Genomic DNA, 20990 nt, shown 5'->3' with positions numbered 1-20990 from the left:
AATTAAGTCAAGGGAGTTTACATTGCTGTTTTGTTCTGAAGAGTGACTTTCTAAAAATGGCATCACAGCATTCCAGGTTTGTTTCTCACAGTTTCCATATCAAATGTAATATGTTTTTTCTCAGTACCAAACTCAAACTGGGAAGTAAGCAAGGTTTTACTTTTGTACATTATCACCAGTAACAGACACACACTAGGCAAATTATGTCCTCAGTTACCCTTGTGCAACCCTACTGTCTTCCAATTATACCTTCGCTTCTATCTGTACAATGCCACTGAAGGCTAATGGGGTTGTGCCGAAGTCAGTGAGTGATCTGACCTGCAGAACCTCTATTACTGATAATGGTGTGCAAGGATGAGAGAACCCAGCTTGTGCCTCAGAGTCCAGGTAAATTTGCGGAATTGGCAAAGTATAATCTGTTTACTTTTATACAGAGCAAATTCAATTTGGAATCAGTGAGATAGTAAACATGGAACTCCATATGCCAATTTTTTCAGAATAACTTCTCAGAGTAGAACTGCACATTTAGAAACTGAGTTTTAAAAACCACGATAGTGATTTGGAAATAATGATTATCAATCTTAAATCAAAATGTTTGTCATCAATTTAAGGCAGCATAAATTCCTTAATCATACAGTAAATCAGCAAGTTGCAGTAGTACTCATTGTCTTGCCTCTGATAATGTTTACAATGTAGTTTAAAATTATGGAAATAATAACCTGAATATCTAAATAATCTTAAAATTATTGGGTATATAAACTCAATGGTTAATAACTTGACATAAACAATTTTAAGTACAGTATTCCATTACCTGTATTTCTTTATCTGTCTCCTTAATCATTTTATGACATTTCCTTTAAGACCAACATACAATGGGAATATTTTGTTCAGAAAAGTTTGAAAGTACCCAGGTGATTGTGTGGGATATGTGACCAGTCCAGACATAAATATCTACAGCTTTCAGAGCTGTACAAGCACAAGAAGGAAGCAGATCTTGGCACCACAGCAGCCTGGCCTATTCAGAGTCAGACTGTTGCAGATGCTCCAGAAGAACTAGGTCCATGTTGACATGTTAAAAAATAAGCTGGGAGATTTCATGCAGTCATGTGCCCTCCCTTCATGCACCCACAGGTTATGATTCAGGGGCATTAGTTCTTCTCTTTATGGCCATTCACCTCTAGTAGTGTTGGAGTAGCTCTCGTGCAAGTGTGGGGACAGATTGGATCCAAGCCAAACTATGAACCAAGATTTTGTTTTTTAAAAACAAAAGGTATTATTGGATGAAATCTGCTTCTATGTTCTGTTCTCACCCCAGTTACCAGTTTGGATCTTTTTAAGGGCTCCTCCCTTCTTCTCCAGTTATAGAAAGGTGTTGTTGGGAAAGGATAGGAAAAGCTCCTGCCTCATCACCCTTATAGCCTTGCCCGTCACCCGTCATTTTTTACTTCGTCAGCTGTATGGTCCTTTCCTCCCTTCCTGTTTATAGCTGGTCAAAAAACAAGACGTTATTTTCATGAAAATTTCACCATATTTATGTTGACATTCCAAAATTTAAAATTTTTTAACCGGTTCTATTCCTGGACAACATCTAGAACAGAGCTGTCAGCTAGAGAAGGCCCAAACTGCACTTTGCAGAGTGACACCTGGTGACTCTATTATTTGGATTACAGAAATGTCTAGAGCAACTCAAACCCAAGATTGAGGTCCTGTTTTGCTAAGCACTATATACACAGTAAAACTAAGAAATAGTCCTTATCCTGAAGAGCGCAGACTCTAATAGGCAAAGGCAGACAAAGTATTATCACCCCTCTTTCACAAATAAGGAATTAAGTCTGGTTAAGTGACTTGCCTATGATCACAGACAGGAATTGAACCCGGATTCCCAATCCAATATCTTAACCACAAGACCAACTTGCTTCCTCACAGTGAAATGCTGGTGGATTCTTGGAGCATGCTCATTCTTAGTAGCCCTATTGTCACTTATAGCTAACTAGCTGTGTCAAATCTGAGATATAAATGTTTCTTACTGTAGGTTGTGCATTTCAAGATCTGTATAAAGATAGATATGCACCCAGGGCCGGCTCCAGGCACCAGGCACCCAAGCTGGTGCTTGGGGCGGCACCTGGAGGGGGGCGGCGTGGTGCTCTGGCCCCCGGGGGGAGAGCCGAGCCCCAGCCGGGGCTTGCCGCCCTGCCCCCGGCGCTCTGGCCGCGGGGGGGGCGGGGCGGGCCCCCCCGCTCCGGGGGGGGGGGGGGCGGCCGGAGGCTTTTTTGCCTGGGGCGGCAAAAAAGCCAGAGCCGGCCCTGTATGCACCCAACCCTTCTGTGCACAAAATTCTCAGTGCTTAAACTGGAGTCCTGCATGTAGAGGGCTTGCTGGATTGGACTCATATACACTAAGGTCCAGATTCACGAAGGGATTAAAGTGCCTAACTGCCACTAACTGCTTAATTCCAACATTTAGCTACCACTGGCATTCACCACTTAGCTGCTGCCTAATTCTGTAGGCCTCTAAGTCTAGCTTTCTGCCAGTATAGGCACCTAAACATCTGCTGCTGAGCATGCGCACAGCTGCCTCAGTGCTGATCCCAGTTGCCTAGCTCATGCCTAAGCCTTGGCGGAATTGTAAAACTAGGCATTGCCCTACCTTTGTCACCTGCAGGGCCTGATCTGGTAGATGTAGTCGAAGGCCAGAGGAGGAAGTGATGGTTATACCTTTATAATCTTTAGCTGAGTGGTTAGCACAGTCACCCAGGATATGGGTGACCCAAATTCAATTCTCTGTTCTAATCTCTATTTAATTGGTTATACAAAATGGAACAATTTCAACAGGAGAGACAGAGAGATACCCCATAATAGCCCATAGCTCAGTGATTAGAGCACTCTTTTGAGGGGTTCAAATTCCTGCTCCACATCAGACAGAAGGAGGAATTGAACCACGTCTTGATTGACTGCTATAACCACTAGGCAAAAGGTAATAAAGTGGGGGGAAGCACCAGCACCACTGTTTTGTTTTTTTTTTTCAAGAAAGGGCTTAGGCACCTAACTCCAAGAGAGGGTTCATGGCTGTTAATCCCGAGCAGAGATAGGCATCTCCCTTTGGCCTGGATTTAGGCAGCTAAATTCCTTTGAGAAGTGGAGCTTAAATTGCACCTGTCTCCTCAGCATTTCCTACTGGCTTTGTGAGGCAGCTCCCTGTTCAGAGTGCTGGCTTTTGTGAATCCCATTCTTAGGCACCTAACTCTCCCCATACCTGGGCACCTAACTCCGGACTATGAATTCCACAGAGTGGCATGCCACCTAAGCATCACATTAGTATTTGGCTTGAATAGCACAAAATGAGCTTTCTTTGCTCATTTCCATCCCAAGGAATTGATTGAAATCAGAGTTGCTAAAAAACAAACAAAAAACAGATGCCCTGGGTGGCAAAGTTGAGAAACATCTGAAAATGTGGAAGTGTTTGGATCTGGGGTATTGTTTCAATCCATTGTACAATCAGCTTCCAAGTCCAAACTTTGGATTGGAACGGGGATATAGGCTTCCCCAGAGTTTGGAGGTGTTTGGATTGGGATATTAGGTTTGGGCCCACCTGGGCCTAATTCTTCACTGCCTTATTTATATACATTTGTGCAGAAACTGATAACTACTCTCTGAGTATGGTTTTTCAACAAGTTGTGTACCCACCTTATAGTAATTTTATCTAGGCCGTGTTTCCCTTCTTTGCTTATGAGGATGTTATGTGGGACTGTGTCAGAAGCCTTACTAAAATCAAGTTATATCACATCTGTTGCTTCTCCCCAATCCACTAGGTCTGTAAGTCTGTCAGAGGACATAATAGGTACTGTGTTTGCTTTCTCCAGTCATCTGGCACTTCACTCATCGTCCATAAATTCTTGAAGACAATCACTAATGGATCCAACATAGCTTCTGCTAGTTCCTTAAGTACTCTGGGTGAATTTCATCAGGCCCTGCTGACTTGAATACATCTTGTAAAAAGCTGCATTATTATCCTAAAATCACAGAAAGTTTAGTGGGTTTATAGTCTTTTTAAGATGCAATTAACAGTATGAAATTATTCTGGAGTTTTTGTACTCTGAGATTATCAATAAAGTTCAACTGAAATAAATTGAAAAGGTAATTCAGGGATTTTAATGAGTTGGTTTTGCTCTGTTTTAAAGCCATGAAGATGTTTATTGTCTATTATTATAAAGAAGTCACTGAAATGAGGATAAAAGATGTACTAATTAATGTATTAGGTTAAGAATAATTTGTCATATGCACAGTAAACACAATAACAGAATTCTCTGATTGTTATTAATTCATAGCTGAATATGACTGTTCAAACTTTAAGACCAGATAGTTTTCTTATGGTTTTGATATGGAGAATCCTGGGACTCAAGACATCTGTGTTCCATTCCCAGTTCTGCATCAGACTTCTTTAACTAAGTAAGAGTTGGTCTGCACTGGAAACTTACATCAGCATAGCCCCCAGCGTAAACAGCATTAGGTCAATGAAAGAATTCTTCTGTTGATCTACCTACTGCCTCTCAGGGAAGTGAATTACCTACACTGATGGGAGAATCCCTCCCATCGGCATAGGCAGTGTCTACACTGAAGCGCTACAGTGGTTCTGTTGTAGCAGATTATGTGTAGACATACCCGTAGTCACTTAAACATTCTGTATGCCAATATCACCACTTATAAAAGGGGATATTAATACAGATATCACACGGAACTATTGTGAGGTTTAATTCATTAATGTTTGTAAAGTGCTTTAAGAGCCTCAGGTAGAAGGTGCTGTATTGATGCCAAGTGTTAATTATTTGGAGGATGAAAAGTCATTTGTTTCTGTAGCTTCCTTTTGGCCTCTTTGTGGAACATTAAACTATATCTCATTATCAACCAGAATTCTCATATCTTTCTTCAGTCACTCATAAACTCATAGATAATTTAACTGCTTATCAGGTAAGAAACATTTATATTGTTATAAAAAATGGCAGGAATTTTAATAGATCGTTTTAGAGATGAATAACTATACCGTACAAGTCCAGAAAACATGACAAGAAAAATATCTAGTTATTTCAGATAACTTTTGCTTTCATATGTTTGTGTCCTTCAAGTCCAGCAACATCAACATAGAGTATTATTTTCAGAGAGCAGCAGGCAGACAATTTTCATGTTATTTATATGAGAAAATGCAGAATGTGACTTTTCCCTGTAAAAAAGTAAAATTAAAAAATAACGCCTCAGTTCTTCCCCCTTACATACATTGAGTAGTATCTTATTCTACAAGTAGTACCATTGACTTCAGTGGAACTACTCCAAAGGGCTAATGGTGGCAGAACCTTGCCCTGAGTGAATGCTGACCATCAAGATTATTTGCTACTTACTAAGAAGTGTTTCCTATATTTGATGGGTACACAATACAAAGTGATTGGGGAAAGAAAAGCTCATGCTCAAGTGTGCAAACTTTGCCAACTCTCAAAACAAAAAATGGAGATAACTTGGAGAAAAAGTTGGTTGTGCAAGATATAGTCTCCTAAAGGAAGGGTATATATGTGAAACCACTGCTCACAGGGCTCACCAGTCCTTAGTATGTTTAATGTGATGAGCAGAGTGGAAAAAAGGGGACCTGCTGCTCTACAGGTAGAAGCTGTTCAAGAAGGATGGGCAAGTCATGCAAATGAGCTCCTGTCCACCCTAGCCCTCTGAGCGTCCCTGTGCAGTTTCTTTGGGGCTGTGAGGGATGCAGGAGTTCTTCTTCAAGTGATTGCTCATGTGTATTCCACTATAGGTGTGCACGCTCGCCACGTGCCCCGGTGCCGGAAGTTTTTCCCTTAGCAGTACCCGTAGTGGGGGAGCACCACTGCGACCCCTGGAGTGGCGCCTGTATATCACGCCATAAAGGGGGCTGCGTGCTCCCCCCACCCTCAGTTCCTTCTTGCCGCCAGTGAAGGTAGTCGGAACTTTGTGCTCCAGCCTTGGCTGCAGCGCTTCTAGCCTTAGTGGTACTTGTTCATCGATAGATAGCTTCTCTAGTTGGTAGCCTGGCTCGGGGCATGCCCCGTGCCCCAGGCTTCAAGTCGTGCGACTCCTGTCGCAATTCCATGCCCAGAAGCGATCCGCACTCCGAATGTCTTCGCTGTCTGGGCGAGTTTCACATAAGTGAGAAGTGCAAAATTTGAAAATTGTTTAAGCCCCAGACTAAACGCGAGCGCGAGATTCGTCTCCGGGCCCTCCTTATGGAATCGGCATTGGCCCCGGCACCGGCGCGCCGACCCGACCTGGCCCTGGGTGCCACGTCATTGGTGCGGAGCGAAGCCCCATCCACCAGTCGGCACCACTCCCCAGCCAAGAAGCAGGGCAAATCCCAGCGACGCCGTGAGAAGGACAGGGGTGAGGCCGGACCTGAGTTGGCCAGCCCACGATCCCCGTCGGGGCCCAGACCGCCGACTCATGCGGAGCGGAGTAGTCCGGCCCTGTCCGCGTGGACCTCCCCGCCGATATGAGTTCCCTCCACGCCGGAGGCAGCCCAGGCGGCGCGCGACGTCCTCGCCATGCCGGTACCGAGCGGGCCGTCCGAGGTGAGGCCCCGGTCCCGAGGGAAACCACCGTTGGGCTCCCAGCCCTCACCGGCTACGTCGGTTGTGGAGACCTCCTTCCGATCTGCCGGGCCCTCACGTAGCCCCAGACATACCTCTACTCCATTGTCGGGGTCGCCTGGGAGTGAATCGCCTGAGTCGTCCTCGACCCACAGAGGCAGCAGGCGCCGGCATGGGAAGCGTCGACGCTCTGCGTCGAGTGAGAGCAGATCTCGACGCCAACGGCACCGGCGATCATACCGTGATGATAGCCACGTTCAGAGTGCATACTGGCACTCACCGGCACCGCGGCGCCGCGCCCGGAGCCTCCGAAGAGAGTCCATGGATACGCCCTCCGACGTCTATTCCTATTCATCGTCGAGGTCGAAATCCCGTGGCAGGAGCCGGCGTGGACGGCACCACTTTAGCCGCTCCCATAGCACCGTGCGATCCTCGGCCACCTCTGCCTCAGCTCCCAGCCGCCCCTCCCCGGGCCGTGCCGTTCCCTAGGAACAGATAACCCTGGTGGGACCCCAGGTGGTGCAGTGGCAAGGGGCACCCTGGCAAGGACAGTGGTGCCAGTGGGCACCGTGGCCCCAGGCGCCCGCACCGCCGAGGCCCCGCTCCGTGGTGGGGGCATCCCAAGCCCGCTCTGTGTCCCCGTCTAGGCACCGAGGGCAGTCCTCGGGTGCCGCGCTGACGGCACCGCAACCGGTCCCTGATGCGGACTGTGGCATACCGGCACTGCCCGATGCTCTCAGGTCCGTCCCGGTTGCCCCGCAGGCACCGGATGAGTCCATAGTGTCACCGCCTCCTCCTTCTCAAGAACATTTCAAGGCGCACCAGGAGCTCCTCCGACGTGTAGCCGCCAACCTACACCTGCAGGCGGAGGAGATGGAGGAACCATCGGACAATCTTTTCAATGTCCTTTCCTCCTCGGCACCGGGCCGCGTGGCACTGCCACTTCACCAGGGGGTGGCAAACATCTCCACGGGCCTATGGCAGACCCCGGCCTCCCTCCCGCCTATCTCTAAGAAGGCGGAACATAAATGCTTCGTGCCCACGAAAGGGCACGCGTATCTTTACACCCACCCCACTCCGAACTCCTTGGTGGTGGAGTCGGTCAACCACCGTGAGCGGCACGGGCAGCCCGCACCGACCCCAAAAGATAAGGAGGCCAGGAGACTAGACACGTTTGGCAAAAAGGTTTATTCCACAGCCAGTTTCCAACTCAGGGTGGCGAACCACCAAGCCCTCCTGAGTCGCTTTGATTTTAACTTATGGGGCTCTTTGCCAAAATTCGAGCCCTCCCTCCAAGAGCAGGACAGGAAAGAGTTCAAAGCGCTGCTTGACGAGGATACAGCAGTAGCGAAAGCAGCTCTCCAGGCCGCCTCAGACGCAGCTGACATGGTGGCTCGTTCGATGGCCATGGCTATCTCCCTGAGGCGTGCATCGTGGCTTTCCCTCTCGGGACTGTCGGTGGAGTCCCAGTCTATAATGCAGGACCTGCCATTTGATGGCAAAGCATTATTTGCAGACCAGACAGACACCCGTCTGCACGGGATGAAGAACTCCCGCACCACCCTGCACACACTTGGTCTGTATGTCCCGCCGGCCAAGGACAAGCCCAGACCGCAGCCCTCGGCTTCCCCAGCACGGGGCAGATACGAGCCCCCACCTAAGAGGCAGAGAGAGCAGAGGCGTCGGTCCCAACGCCAATCCCGTTTGGCCCCACGACCTGGGCCCTCGAAGGCAAAGAGGCCAGGGAAATGGCGTTTTTGACTCGTTGCGGGTGGTCACTGGGCCTGTTGCCAGTGTACCCCTCCCCCCCCCCCGGTTAATAAAGTTGAGTTTTACCAACCATTTATCAGCCTTCCGACTGCAATGGTCCCGTATAACGTCAGACCGATGGGTCCTCAGCACCATCTCCGAAGGATACAGGTTGCAGTTCGTTTCGGCCCCTCCTCACCATCCGCCAGCCCGGGAGCTGGCTGGGGACCCGGAGCATGCCCCCCTCCTCAGCCAGAAGGTAGAGCGCCTCCTCTCCCTGGGAGCGGTGGAAAGGGTACCTCGGGAATTCCAGGGCAAGGGCTTTTACTCTGGGTATTTCCTCATCCCGAAGGCAAAGGGTGGCCTGCGGCCCATCCTCGATCTGCGGAATCTCAACCAGTTCCTGGTTCATTGCAAATTCCGCATGGTGTTTCTGGCCTCTATTATTCCATCCCTGGACCCGGGGGATTGGTTCACGGCTCTGGACCTCCAGGATGTATATTTTCGCATCCATATTTTCGAAGGTCACAGGCGCTTCCTCCATTTCCTGGTTGGTCAGGACCACTACCAGTTTACGGTCCTCCCCTTTGGGCTCTCTACTGCCCCCAGGGTCTTTACAAAGTGTATGGCGGTGGTGGCGGCCCACCTCAGGAGGAAAGGGCTGCAGATCTTCCTGTACCTCGATGACTGGCTGCTCAAGGGCAAGTCCCGGTCTCAGGTATAGGAGCAGATGAATTTCCTGCTAAACACCTGCGGGGCTCTAGGCCTAGTGGTAAACGAGGACAAATCCACGTTAGTCACAGTTCAGCACATAAACTTCATAGGAGCACTGTTAGATTTCCAGATGGCCACGGCCTCCCTCCCACAGGACAGGTTCGAGACGCTCAAAGCTTTCATCGCCTCAGTCACGGCCTTTCCGGTAACTATGGCACGGGTGTGCCTTCAAATCCTAGGCCATATGGCAGCATGCACCTCTGTGGTGCCAGGCTCAGGATGAGGCCCCTTCAGCTTTGGCTGGCCTCCCGGTACTCCCAGGCCAGGGACGGCCTGGACAAGGTCGTTACGGTACTGCCGACAGTGGTGGCAGACCTGCACTGGTGGTCTCTCCCGAGCAACATGCTTCGGGGTATCCCCTTCCGAGAGCCCCCTCCTTCACTAGATCTAGTGTCGGATGCCTCGGACCTGGGCTGGGGAGCCCACGTGGGGGACTTCAAGACCCAGGGTATGTGGTCTCCCGAGGAACTGACCCTGCACATAAATGTCAGGGAACTCAGGGCTGTGCGCCTGGCATGTGTGGCCTTCCACCAGCACATAGAGGGGAAGGTGGTCAGAGTTCTCATGGACAATACGACTGCAATGTATTATGTCAACAGGCAAGGGGGCACACGTTCCCGGGCCTTATGCCAGGAAGCCCAGCTCCTGTGGGAGTTCTGTATAGCCCACGACATCCTCCTGAGGGCCTTTTACCTGCCTGGCAAGAGCAACACACTTGCGGACCGCCTGAGCAGGGTGTTCTCCCAACAGCATGAGTGGTCCCTGCACAGGGAGGTGGCCAGGTGGATCTTCCTGCAGTGGAACACTCCCCAGGTAAACCTGTTCACCACTGCCCAGAATCGACTGTGCCCCCGGTTCTGCTCCAGGGCGGGAGAGAGCAAGGGTGCGATCTCGGACACGTTCCTGCTCCCAGGGTCGGGGCCCCTGTTGTACGCATTCCCGCCCTTCCCCCTAATAGGTAGGGTCCTACAGAAGGTGAAGTCAGACGGGGTGCGGGTTATCCTCATAGCGCCGGACTGGGCCCATCAACATTGGTACGGGACCCTGCTGCAACTCTTAGTGGGGCCCCCTCGCAGGCTGCCTCTCCGCCCGGACCTCCTCTCCCAGGAGGAAGGTCGTCTCCTCCATCCCAACCTGGCCCCGCTCCACTTGACGGCGTGGCTGCTCCGTGGTTGGATGAGGAGGAAGGGAGATGTTCTGAGGATGTGCGACGGGTCCTGCTGGAAAGTAGGAAACCCTCCACACGTCGAACCTACCTGGCTAAATGGTATCGGTTCTCTATGTGGGCGAGGGATAGAGGTTCCTCTCCCTCTTCGTCATCTATCCAGCTTGTCCTCAATTACCTCCTGTCCCTTAGGACCCAAGGGCTGGCGCCCTCCTCTATCAGGGTACACCTGGCGGCCATTTCGGCTTTTCACCCCCCGGTGCAGGGCCTTTCGGTGTTTTCACATCACATGATGTCCCGGTTTCTAAAAGGGTTAGATCGGGCATTCCCTTACGCCAGACCCCCGGTCCCGCTCTGGGACCTGAACCTAGTGCTCTCCCGCCTCACCGGGCCTCCTTTCGAGCCCTTAGCCACATGTTCGTGGTCCCACTTATCATGGAAAGTGGCGTTCTTAGTAGCTATCATCTCAACCCACCGGGTCTCCGAGCTCAGGGCTCTGACGTGGACGTGCACAAGTCCATGGGGCCGGATGCGCTGCATCCGAGGGTGCTAAACGAGTTGGCGGATGAGATTGCAGAGCCATTAGCCATTATTTTTGAAAACTCATGGTGATTGGGGGAGGTCCCAGATGACTGGAAAAAGGCTAATGTAGTGCCCATCTTTAAAAAAGGGAAGAAGGAGGATCCGGGGAACTACAGGCCAGTCAGCCTCACCTCAGTCCCTGGAAAAATCATGGAGCAGGTCCTCAAGGAATCAATTATGAAACACTTAGAGGAGAGGAAAGTGATCAGGAACAGTCAGCATGGATTCACCAAGGGCAAGTCATGCCTGACTAACCTAATTGCCTTCTATGATGAGATAACTGGCTCTGTGGATGAGGGGAAAGCAGTGGATGTGTTATTCCTTGACTTTAGCAAAGCTTTTGATACGGTCTCCCACAGTATTCTTGCCGGCAAGTTAAAGAAGTATGGGCTGGATGAATGGACTGTAAGGTGGATAGAAAGCTGGCTAGATCGTCGGGCTCAACGGGTAGTGATCAATGGCTCCATGTCTAGTTGGCAGCCGGTTTCAAGTGGAGTGCCCCAAGGGTCGGTCCTGGGGCCGGTTTTGTTTAATATCTTTATTAATGATCTGGAGGATGGTGTGGACTGCACTCTCAGCAAGTTTGCAGATGACACTAAACTGGGAGGCGTGGTAGATACACTAGAGGGTAGGGATCGGATACAGAGAGACATAGACAAATTAGAGGATTGGGCCAAAAAAAACCTGATGAGGTTCAACAAGGACAAGTGCAGAGTCCTGCACTTAGGACGGAAGAATCCCATGCACTGCTACAGACTAGGGACCGAATGGCTGGGTAGCAGTTCTGCAGAAAAGGACCTAGGGGTCACAGTGGACGAGAAGCTGGATATGAGTCAACAGTGTGCTCTTGTTGCCAAAAAGGCTAACGGCATTTTGGGCTGTATAAGTAGGGGCATTGCCAGCAGATCGAGGAACGTGATCGTTCCCCTTTATTCGACAGTGGTGAGGCCTCATCTGGAATACTGTGTCCAGTTTTGGGCCCCACACTACAAGAAGGATGTGGAAAAATTGGAAAGAGTCCAGCGGAGGGCAACAAAAATGATTAGGGGTCTGGAGCACATGACTTATGAGGAGAGGCTGAGGGAACTGGGATTGTTTAGTCTGCAGAAGAGAAGAATGAGGGGGGATTTGATAGCTGCTTTCAACTACCTGAAGGGGGGTTCCAAAGAGGATGGAGCTCGGCTGTTCTCAGTGGTGGTGGCAGATGACAGAACAAGGAGCAATGGTCTCAAGTTGCAGTGGGGGAGGTCTAGGTTGGATATTAGGAAAAACTTTTTCACTAGGAGGGTGGTGAAGCAGTGGAATGCGTTACCTAGGGAGGTGGTGGAGTCTCCTTCTTTGGAGGTTTTTAAGGCCCGGCTTGACAAAGCCCTGGCTGGGATGATTTAGTTGGGATTTGGTCCTGCTTTGAGCAGGGGGTTGGACTAGATGACCTCCTGAGGTCCCTTCCAACCCTGATATTCTATGATTCTATGACCTCTGAACCACCGTATATGGTCTTCCATAAGGACAAGGTTCAGCTCGGCCCTCACCCCGCCTTTTTGCCGAAGGTAGTCTCGGCTTTTCACATGGATCAGGATATTTTCCTCCCTATCCTCTGCCCTAAGCCCCATTCCTCTAACGAGGAACGCCGCCTGCACATGTTAGATGTCCGCAGAGCGCTGGCCTTCTACCTAGACAGAACCAGGCCATTTAGGAAGTCCCCCCCAACTGTTCATTGCATCGGCCGAGCGCATGAGGGGGCGTCCAGTCTCTTCCCAGTGGATCTCCTGCTGGATCACCTCGTGCATTCGCACCTGTTACGACCTGGCAGGGGTTCCCCGGCCTCCCATAGTGAAGGCTCATTCGACGAGAGCTTAGGCCTCGTCAGCGGCCTATGTGGCTCACGTCCCTATTCAGGACATATATAGGGCTGCTACGTGGTCCTCTGTCCACACCTTCTCCTCGCACTATGCGATCGTCTCCCAAGCACGGGATGAAGCAGGGTTTGGTAGGGTGGTACTCCGCCCGGGTAACCCTTAAAACTTAAAACTTTAAACTCCTCCCCACCTCCATCAGGTATAGCTTGGAGTCACCTATAGTGGAATACACATGAGTAATCACTCGAAGAAGAAAGGACAGTTACCTGTTCCGTAACTGGCGTTCTTCGAGATGGGTTGCTCAGGTGTATTCCACATCCCGCCCTCCTTCCCCTGTGTCAGAGTTGTCTAGCAAGAAGGAACTGAGGGTGGGGGGGAGCACGCAGCCCCCTTTCTGGTGCAATATACAGGCGCCACTCCAGGGGTCGCAGTGGTGCTCCCCCACTACGGGTACTGCTAAGGGAAAAACTTCCGGCACCGGGGCACGTGGCGAGCACGCACACCTATAGTGGAATACACCTGAGCAACACATCTCGAAGAACGCCAGTTACGGAACAGGTAACTGTCCTTTACATCCGCCATGGAAATGGCAGAGGATGAGACCTCAATCTGCACCTTGCAGTAGTACTAAAGAGGGGACAGTGGTGGGCCTCCTCCACTCGCCCAGTTTTCATGGGAAGAAGGGGATATTCAGCTCAATGGACTTTGTCACTGCTCTGTGGCTAATATAGTGTTTACACAGTCTGGGATTTCAAAGGAGTCTAAGGGAGTTAGGTGCCTAACTTCTGTTAAATTTCAGAGGGATTTGGGTGCCTACTTCCCATTAGTTCCTTTAGAAATACCAGCCAAAATCAACAGAGGTTGCAAGTGCTGTGCCCCTTCCAGGATCAGGTCTAATATCTGTCATGATTCCACCAAGGGCAGTCAGAGCAGGGGCAAAACCAAAGCTGGGGTAAGAGAGGATTTTGTAGTCAAGCCCGGCCAGGGTCGATACCAGGGGTCCGAGTCTGAGTCAGGTTTCAGGGTCCGAGTCAGGAGACAAAGTCAAGCCAGTGATTCAAGTGCAAGGAACAGTTATGGCAGCTACAGAAGATCCATACTGTTGTCTGGATACTTCTTGGAATACCCCTTGGGTTTATATAGGGCAAGGAGCCACAGGGTTGCTGTCTGTCAAACCCTTGAGACAGAATTTCCCATGATCTGGGTCCACAGCAGATCATAGTAAGTGAAGCACAAGTTAGTTACAGCTGCTGCTGGGTGACAACCTGGAGCTGCCAGCTGCCTGGTAGCTATACAGGCCTGGGTTCTAGACTCAGACTTTAAGGTCAAAGGGGACCATCGTGATCTTCTAGTCTGACGTGCACATTGCAGGCCACAGAACCTCACCTCACCTGTGGGGCCTTACAGTATCACTCTGTTTCCAAGGTGATTATATATGCTGTACTGTGCCTTCATCTTGAGACAAATGTGGCTAATCCAGTTCCTCTGAGCTAGGAAGTATATCTAACCTATGGGTATACAACAACCAGTAATGGGTCAGAGAGTGGCCCATTTTAGCTTGAAGAAGCTAAATTTCCATCATCAAGCTGAAAGGTGTTTGAGGTAATTTCCCTTTCTCTGTTGGATTTCATCTCACTACCAGATACTGCTAAATCACCCCAACAGATTATTTACCACAGGGAATCTTAATACCCTCTGACAAGCCAATATGGGTTATTATATGTGATTGAACTGTACTATCAGAGTCTGAGTTAGACAGTAAGTAACTGGGGGCAGGGACTGTCATCTTAAATGTTTGTTCTGCACCAAATGCACAGTAAATAAGTTGTTAATAATGATAACATAGTGGCAAATTATCCAGAACCCAGCCACTATGCTTTCCTTTTTCAGATTTCAGAACCTGGCCATTGCTTAATTTCTGGCCAACAAACTTGGGATGGATTCTTGGTAAGTCTCCCATTGAATTAGACTTGATGAGGATTTTTCTGTAAAGATGGTATAAATGGTGAAAAAATGTTATAAAACATATTTCTTTTCATTGCAGATGGCAGTGAGAACACATGAAGAGGCAGATACTTCCTGATCCCATTTCAGAGCCAATCTTCTGTCCTGAAGAAATAACATAGTCAATTGTAGAGCATGTTTAGAATGTCTGAGGTATCAAAAGTGAGATTTTTGTGTGTGTATTGGGGAAGCTGTTTAGCTCGCCCCATGTAAAATGTGTTGGGTCTTTGCAATAACATGCATGCTATCTGATATGGCCCATGAATGGGGAACATTTCTCCTCAAAAAGCCTGCCCTTCCTGTTTTTTTTTAAAAAAAAGTCAGCATTGCATTTTTTTAGGAATGGTGGGGAAATAATGGCAAATATACAGACTCAATCTACAGTAGTTCCCACTGAGTAAATCAAGTTACAAATGTTTCAGGGAAAGATATTGGGCCAGGGCTAAAGATACAGGGAAACCACATGCTTTGCAGGTGAAGAACTGCTCTTTACTGAGAAATGTCCCTTCTTTTTCAAGGCCATTCAGCTGTAGGAACTTTGGGATGGATCGTATTTAATTTCTCAGTACAATAGCTTCCTATCAATTTTCACCATCACTAGGTCAGAAAAATCTCCAGATTTGACACAGTATAGAGAAACAGCAATACAAAGAGCATCTTTTCCATTTTCTCTGGAGTCCTGACTGGGAGCAGCTGAAAATATCCATTCAGAGCTACAGTGCTTCATGTCCTACATATGAAGTTCGTGAGTGTTCATGGTCTCTTGGCTTCCAGTCAAGGCCTCCAGGTTAAAAATACCCCCTTCTTAACTGCTGTAAGGAATGTGACTCAGAATGAAATGTCTTCCTTCAGATAAGACTGAAGGATTTGCTGAACCTTCTGAAGCAGCAACAAGCATCTGAATCAGAAATGATGGTAAGGAAGGAAAACTGTGGTAGGAGCGTAAGTGGAGATGAGTCTTCAATTCCTTGGATGATTTTTCTATGCTTTTTGTTGCCTTTTGTGGTGCACTGAGTCTCTAAACCTGTTATGCAGTTCAGGTGTAGAGAAATTTCTAGTCTGCTTATGCAGTTGCCTTCATTTGACTTGACATTGGGCATTCTGAAGCTCAAAGGTTGCTCTGTAGCAGATAAAAGAGGAGGTCTCCCTTAGAAACAGAACTGATGGATGTCAAAGAATTTAGAATAAAATAGAGTTACTGGATCTGATTCCCCATTGCCTATTGTCTTGTGTAGTCAGTTACTGCTAGGCAAAATGCAAGTAAAACTACCAAATCAGAATTCTTCTCTTACACTTGGTTAACATTTTACACCCATTTTGCAATAACTTTGCATTATGTAAGTGCCATTTTCTTGGATGTAAGATTTTTTTTTTTGGTCTTGAATGATCTTGGTAACAAAATAATACAACTCTATAAACTACCCACTGACGTTTAATGCCTAGGCTACATTTGGAAAAAAACTGTAGGGATTAATAGTCATTTATTCCTGATTTTTTTTTTTTTGTAACGGAAAGCTTGTCATTCAGTAGAAGCTGTAATATAATAATCTTCCTCAGAGAATTCAGTGAGGAATTACTTTCTTTCAAAATGGTTGCCATCTCTCATTGTTCTCAGTAGGAGTGACACCACAGTGACATCATAGGGGGTTGGGGGGAATTACTTCGTCATTAACCATCTATTTAATTTAATCTGGGCTTTGAACACTAAAATGCATTAATCTTAATTGTATGGTCATCACTGTAGGACAGAGTTAAGGTTGTTTGGGTGTCCTCAATGTACATTTCTATACTTTAATATGTTTGGATTCATTTTAACTTTAATCGTAACTGAATTTCCTGGATTTGTAATTCTTTGTTTTGTTTTTATTTTACTTTGGGGGGAGATAATTACAACATCCCTGTAATCTATTTTTACAGTAAATTATTGATATGTACTCTCAACCTTGCCTCCGCCTTAACATTTTTGGGCTCGCGGCCCTGCCCCTGGCGCTCTGGCCGCCGGGGGGAGAGCCGAGCCGCCCTGCCCCCGGTGCTCTGGCCGCCGGGGTGGGGGGAGAGCCGAGCCCCCGCCGGGGCTCGCCGCCCTTGCCCCGGGGCTCCAGCCGCCCTCCCTCCCGGCGCCCTCCCCCCGGCCGCCGGGGGGGAGAGCGGAGCCCCGTTGGGGCTCCGGCCGCCCCCGCCCCGCTCCGGCCGGAGGCTTTTTTGCCTGGGGCGGCAAAAAAGCCAGAGCCGGCCCTGCAGGGAATGGGGTGAATACAGCACATAGGCTGAAAGAAATAGAGGATTCCTGACTTCATTTATCCATATGTTACCTAACAGAGAATTTTCTTTCCAGTTGTGGCCTGTTTCGGCTGCTCTGGAAGTGTAATGCGGGGTAAACTGGCACCCTGGGAAATACTCCCTCTATAAAAGGGTTTCTCCAGTGACTAGGGCTGGTCCTATGCAACCCTCAGTTGCAGAACCAAGCATCTTGTGGATGAGATTGCACTGTTCTTTGGCTTATTCTGAGTGAGTGGAACAGATTGCAGGTAACTGTGTGACTTTGCTGTAACGAAGATCAGCTCATGAGGTCGCTGTGTATAACGCTAGGGGCCAAGGAGGCCCCAAACACAGCCCTGAATGCCAGCGTGTCCTTTTGGGGGTTTGCTTTTTGACACACAAATGAATGCCTTTGAAACCTTTTTCTGCCTGATATTTGTACCCTGTTTCTCAGTGCTAAATTATATTACTGTATGAAGTAAAACAAAAATTAATAAAAGGAGTTGCTCTTTACTGTAGTGTTGTCTTTCTTTTCAGCATGGTTCTGCCTGTTACTTCTTTACTTATACTTTTAAAGTACATGTACATAACTGCTGTAGCTACTAGGCTGTTATTACATGGCACTTTCCCTACCTTCTGTTTCCCCACCGTCAGAAGTTTGCATCCTGAATCCTTTGCATCCATTATACATTTGTGTGTTGTTGAAGATTTCAACTGTGCGGTTGCCTCTCAAATGAGATGATCTTCATGTTTCATGAACAACAGAATAAAATGGACTCTTCCATTTATTCACCACACATAGAGGCCTGATCTTTTGCTTTTTCAAGACAATGGATGTATTCAAGTAGAACAGGATCTGGACCCACATATAGCTTCTTCAGAAATTGCAGTCCCACTCAGATATTATCATTTCTTTATTTTTAATTTATGAAATGTACTTCTCCACTAGAATTCAGACCTCTTTACAAAAATGAAAAAAACAATAAACAACAAATATCAGAACAAAATGTACTTCTAGCCCAAACCACTTGGAACCTGCCTCTTCAGTCACCTCTCCTATCTTTGACAAAAGCCCATGTAAACAGATGAGCTTTTGTACCTTGGACTTGCACAGACCAAGAGTGAAATATCTTCCATCAAGAGATCCTGTTTCTTGCCCCTAGACATTCTAATGTAGTGACTTAGTAAAACTGCCAAAACTGATGACAACTTTATGCAGTGTTTGTGTAGAGTTTTGCATGTGTGAGAGAGACAACATCATTTGGAATTTAGGGAAGTTAATCCAGACTTAGACTTATGTAACCAAAAGCAGAATTTGGCCCATCTAGTTCACACCAATTCTCTCAAAATATAGCATTTTTTCTTGGGATTTATAGTCATCACTTCTTATTTTTAAAAACTTAATGAAATCATCATGTTTTTATAAGTAATCTATTCATGGTTTAAAATTCCAGACCCCCCCTATCACATCTACCATTCAGCTTTCTGTGGTGGGCCTGAATTCAGTGCAGTTACTCCTGATTTTTCCTAATGTAAATGAGAACAGAATCTGGTCTAATACAACATACACATAATTTTTTGTGTGTAATTTTTGGACGCAACAGAAGATATGATTAAAACACTGGCCTACAGAAAAAAGTGCAGTGAAGACATTCTCCTAAAGAGCATGTGAGCCACAGCATACCAGCAGTCAGAAGTGGATAAAGTACTTGAAAAATAGCACAAATTGAAATAATCTACAGTTACACATCTTCTGGACATAACATGAAAACACTGAAATGAGGCAGAAATTCTATAGCCCCAAGAACTTGTGGTATTTTAGTCATGTGAAAGAATGCAGGACTAAATAAAAAAAAAATCCCTCTGGACTGTTGTTTCTAGTTGGCAAGGTCCTGCATACAAGGGAGCATATGTGACTGTGTTGTGTTGGGGCCATGTTGTGACTGCTGTCTGTAGCAGTATGTGGAGTGATCATACACCTGGAAATGCTTATGTCATGTAATCAGTAGTCTTATGCTTTGACACATTTACCTTCGGTAGCTTGTTCACAAATTGGTGTGGTGTGCCCCTATGGTGATATGCCTAGACTCAACTCAAGAGCTGGATCTTTGTACTTCTGAGGTGGGAGTACCAGGTCTGTCTGTTACAGTATCTAGATACTACGATAGGCAAAGTAGAGATTAGATAGAACTAGATGTAAGCAACTTGCTCAGCAGTATCTATCCTCCTAATACATAGTTACCCATCTGCCATTTTCCCTGTCATTGTGAACTGCTTTTCTGGTAGTAGTTAATGATGCATTAGGCAGAATTAACTTCCGTGGAAATGTCATTTGGAAACTACAGGGAAAAGCACCTTATAAATTGGTAAGATTATTGATAGATTCAGAGGGCATGCTCCCTGAGTATAGGACTCAGCCTGCAGCCCCTCTGCATGCAGGACTCCCAATAGCTTCATTTAGGAGTTCCACACAGAGTAACTTCACCATCAGGCTCTCACTGCAGATAGCTCACTCTTTATTCAATTGACATATCCACTTTTTCCATATAGAGTCCTTCCCTCCCTTCCGTCACCGCTAGATGATGGTAGCAAAACACGTACATACTTGGCTACATCTGCTTGCTTGGAGACCTCTGGAACTAACTTTCTTATGCTTTGTCACTCAACAAACCATGCTTGCTGGGGTAACATCTACTTTATGTATCCTGAGATTAAATCTATACCCTTGATGGTCCAGTTAAATCTCTAATTGTATAGCTCTAACTGTTGTGTAAGATACTGCTATAGCAGGATTTGTTAAAAAGTTATAAGAAGTGAATTGTTACACTATTATTATTTAATTAGAATGTTATTGTTATTCTCTCCAAGGTATGGAATCACATTTCCACCAATCAAAAGTAATCACAAGTAGTCCAATGTTCTTTTTAATCTTTGAACCATCAAGTTTCTTTTACTTTAATTTTCAGCTCTCCCCCAAAAAGGAAAAAGTGCTAAATATAACTTATTTGATTATTTCCTGTTTTTATTTGTGTGTTACAGGCAAATGGACACAGTTTTGTACATATGGAACATGAGAAAGCTGTATTACTACTGAAGAGTTTCCAGAATACAGTAGACCTAGTTATTCAACGTGAGCTTACTGTCTAAGTATTTTTTATAAATAGTAAAAATATGTCTAGCCAGATCTAACGTTCAAACAAAAATTTATACATAGGAAACAAATTTTGCCAATTGCTGGACCAATGGCAAACATTAGTGCCAAATGTATAATACTATATGTTAGTACTGCGCCTCTTGAAAAATGTTAACTATATAAATATGATGTTCATGTGGTTATGTATTAGTTTTAATTGTCAGCCTCTGGCTGTGCATTGGTGCAGTTTCTTTTTTTAATCAAGTTACTTCTCAAAGTGGATTTCATAAACTTCAGAACACAGAAGCACACAAAAGCTCTTTATGAATTCTGCTGTCCATCAAAAATACTGCCTCAAAGTTGTATATATCTTTATAAAGAAAAACATATATTGAGTTGTAATTCCCATAAAATATTTCTATCACCAGTGCTATACTAAAAGAAAGATTATAGAGAAAAAATATTTTCATAGACACCACTAAGAAAGTAAATATTAAATTTGAACTTTAGTATGTTGATTTTTTCAATGCAAATATATATATATATATATGCCTTATAGAAGTAACTGTACAAGTACAGTGTTTAGTGCTGAGTCCATACTAATTAGCTGAATTATTGCAATACAGGGTGAAATACTTCATAAATTATACTTTCAAGCCTGGGACCTAAACATAATAAGTCTAGGCAAAATTAATTGCTTTTGTCTGATCCTTTTAGCTGATTACATGTAAGCTTGTGAAACAGACATAATTTTAGATAGTGTTGTTTCTCAAATAAAAGCAGTGAGTGGTGGTTGGCAGGAAAACCTAATGCTATATTTTTGTGAATTTTTTAATTTATTTAAAATTATAGAGCCCTTTCAAT

At 46.5% G+C, this 20990-nt stretch overlaps 1 protein-coding gene across 1 annotated transcript in view; it reads left to right on the top strand.

Annotated features, from left to right (window-relative positions):
• LOC113407421 (leucine-rich repeat-containing protein 7-like) overlaps positions 1-14837 on the top strand; it is a 249087-nt gene extending 234250 nt beyond the window's left edge. Inside the window, exons 25-26 of the mRNA XM_029912418.1 lie at positions 14621-14677; positions 14775-14837. Coding sequence (XP_029768278.1) covers positions 14621-14677; positions 14775-14813 — 96 coding nt within the window. The 3' untranslated portion in view covers positions 14814-14837. The remainder of the gene's footprint in view (positions 1-14620; positions 14678-14774) is intronic.
• Positions 14838-20990: the final 6153 nt, after the last annotated feature.

The sequence above is a fragment of the Terrapene carolina genome, unplaced genomic scaffold (genome assembly GCF_002925995.2).
Source record: "Terrapene carolina triunguis isolate 2854851 unplaced genomic scaffold, T_m_triunguis-2.0 Scaffold211, whole genome shotgun sequence".
NCBI classification, from domain to species: Eukaryota; Metazoa; Chordata; order Testudines; family Emydidae; genus Terrapene; species Terrapene triunguis.
The sequence above is the reverse complement of the archived record's forward strand: the minus strand, read 5'-3'. Positions and strand labels throughout refer to the sequence as shown.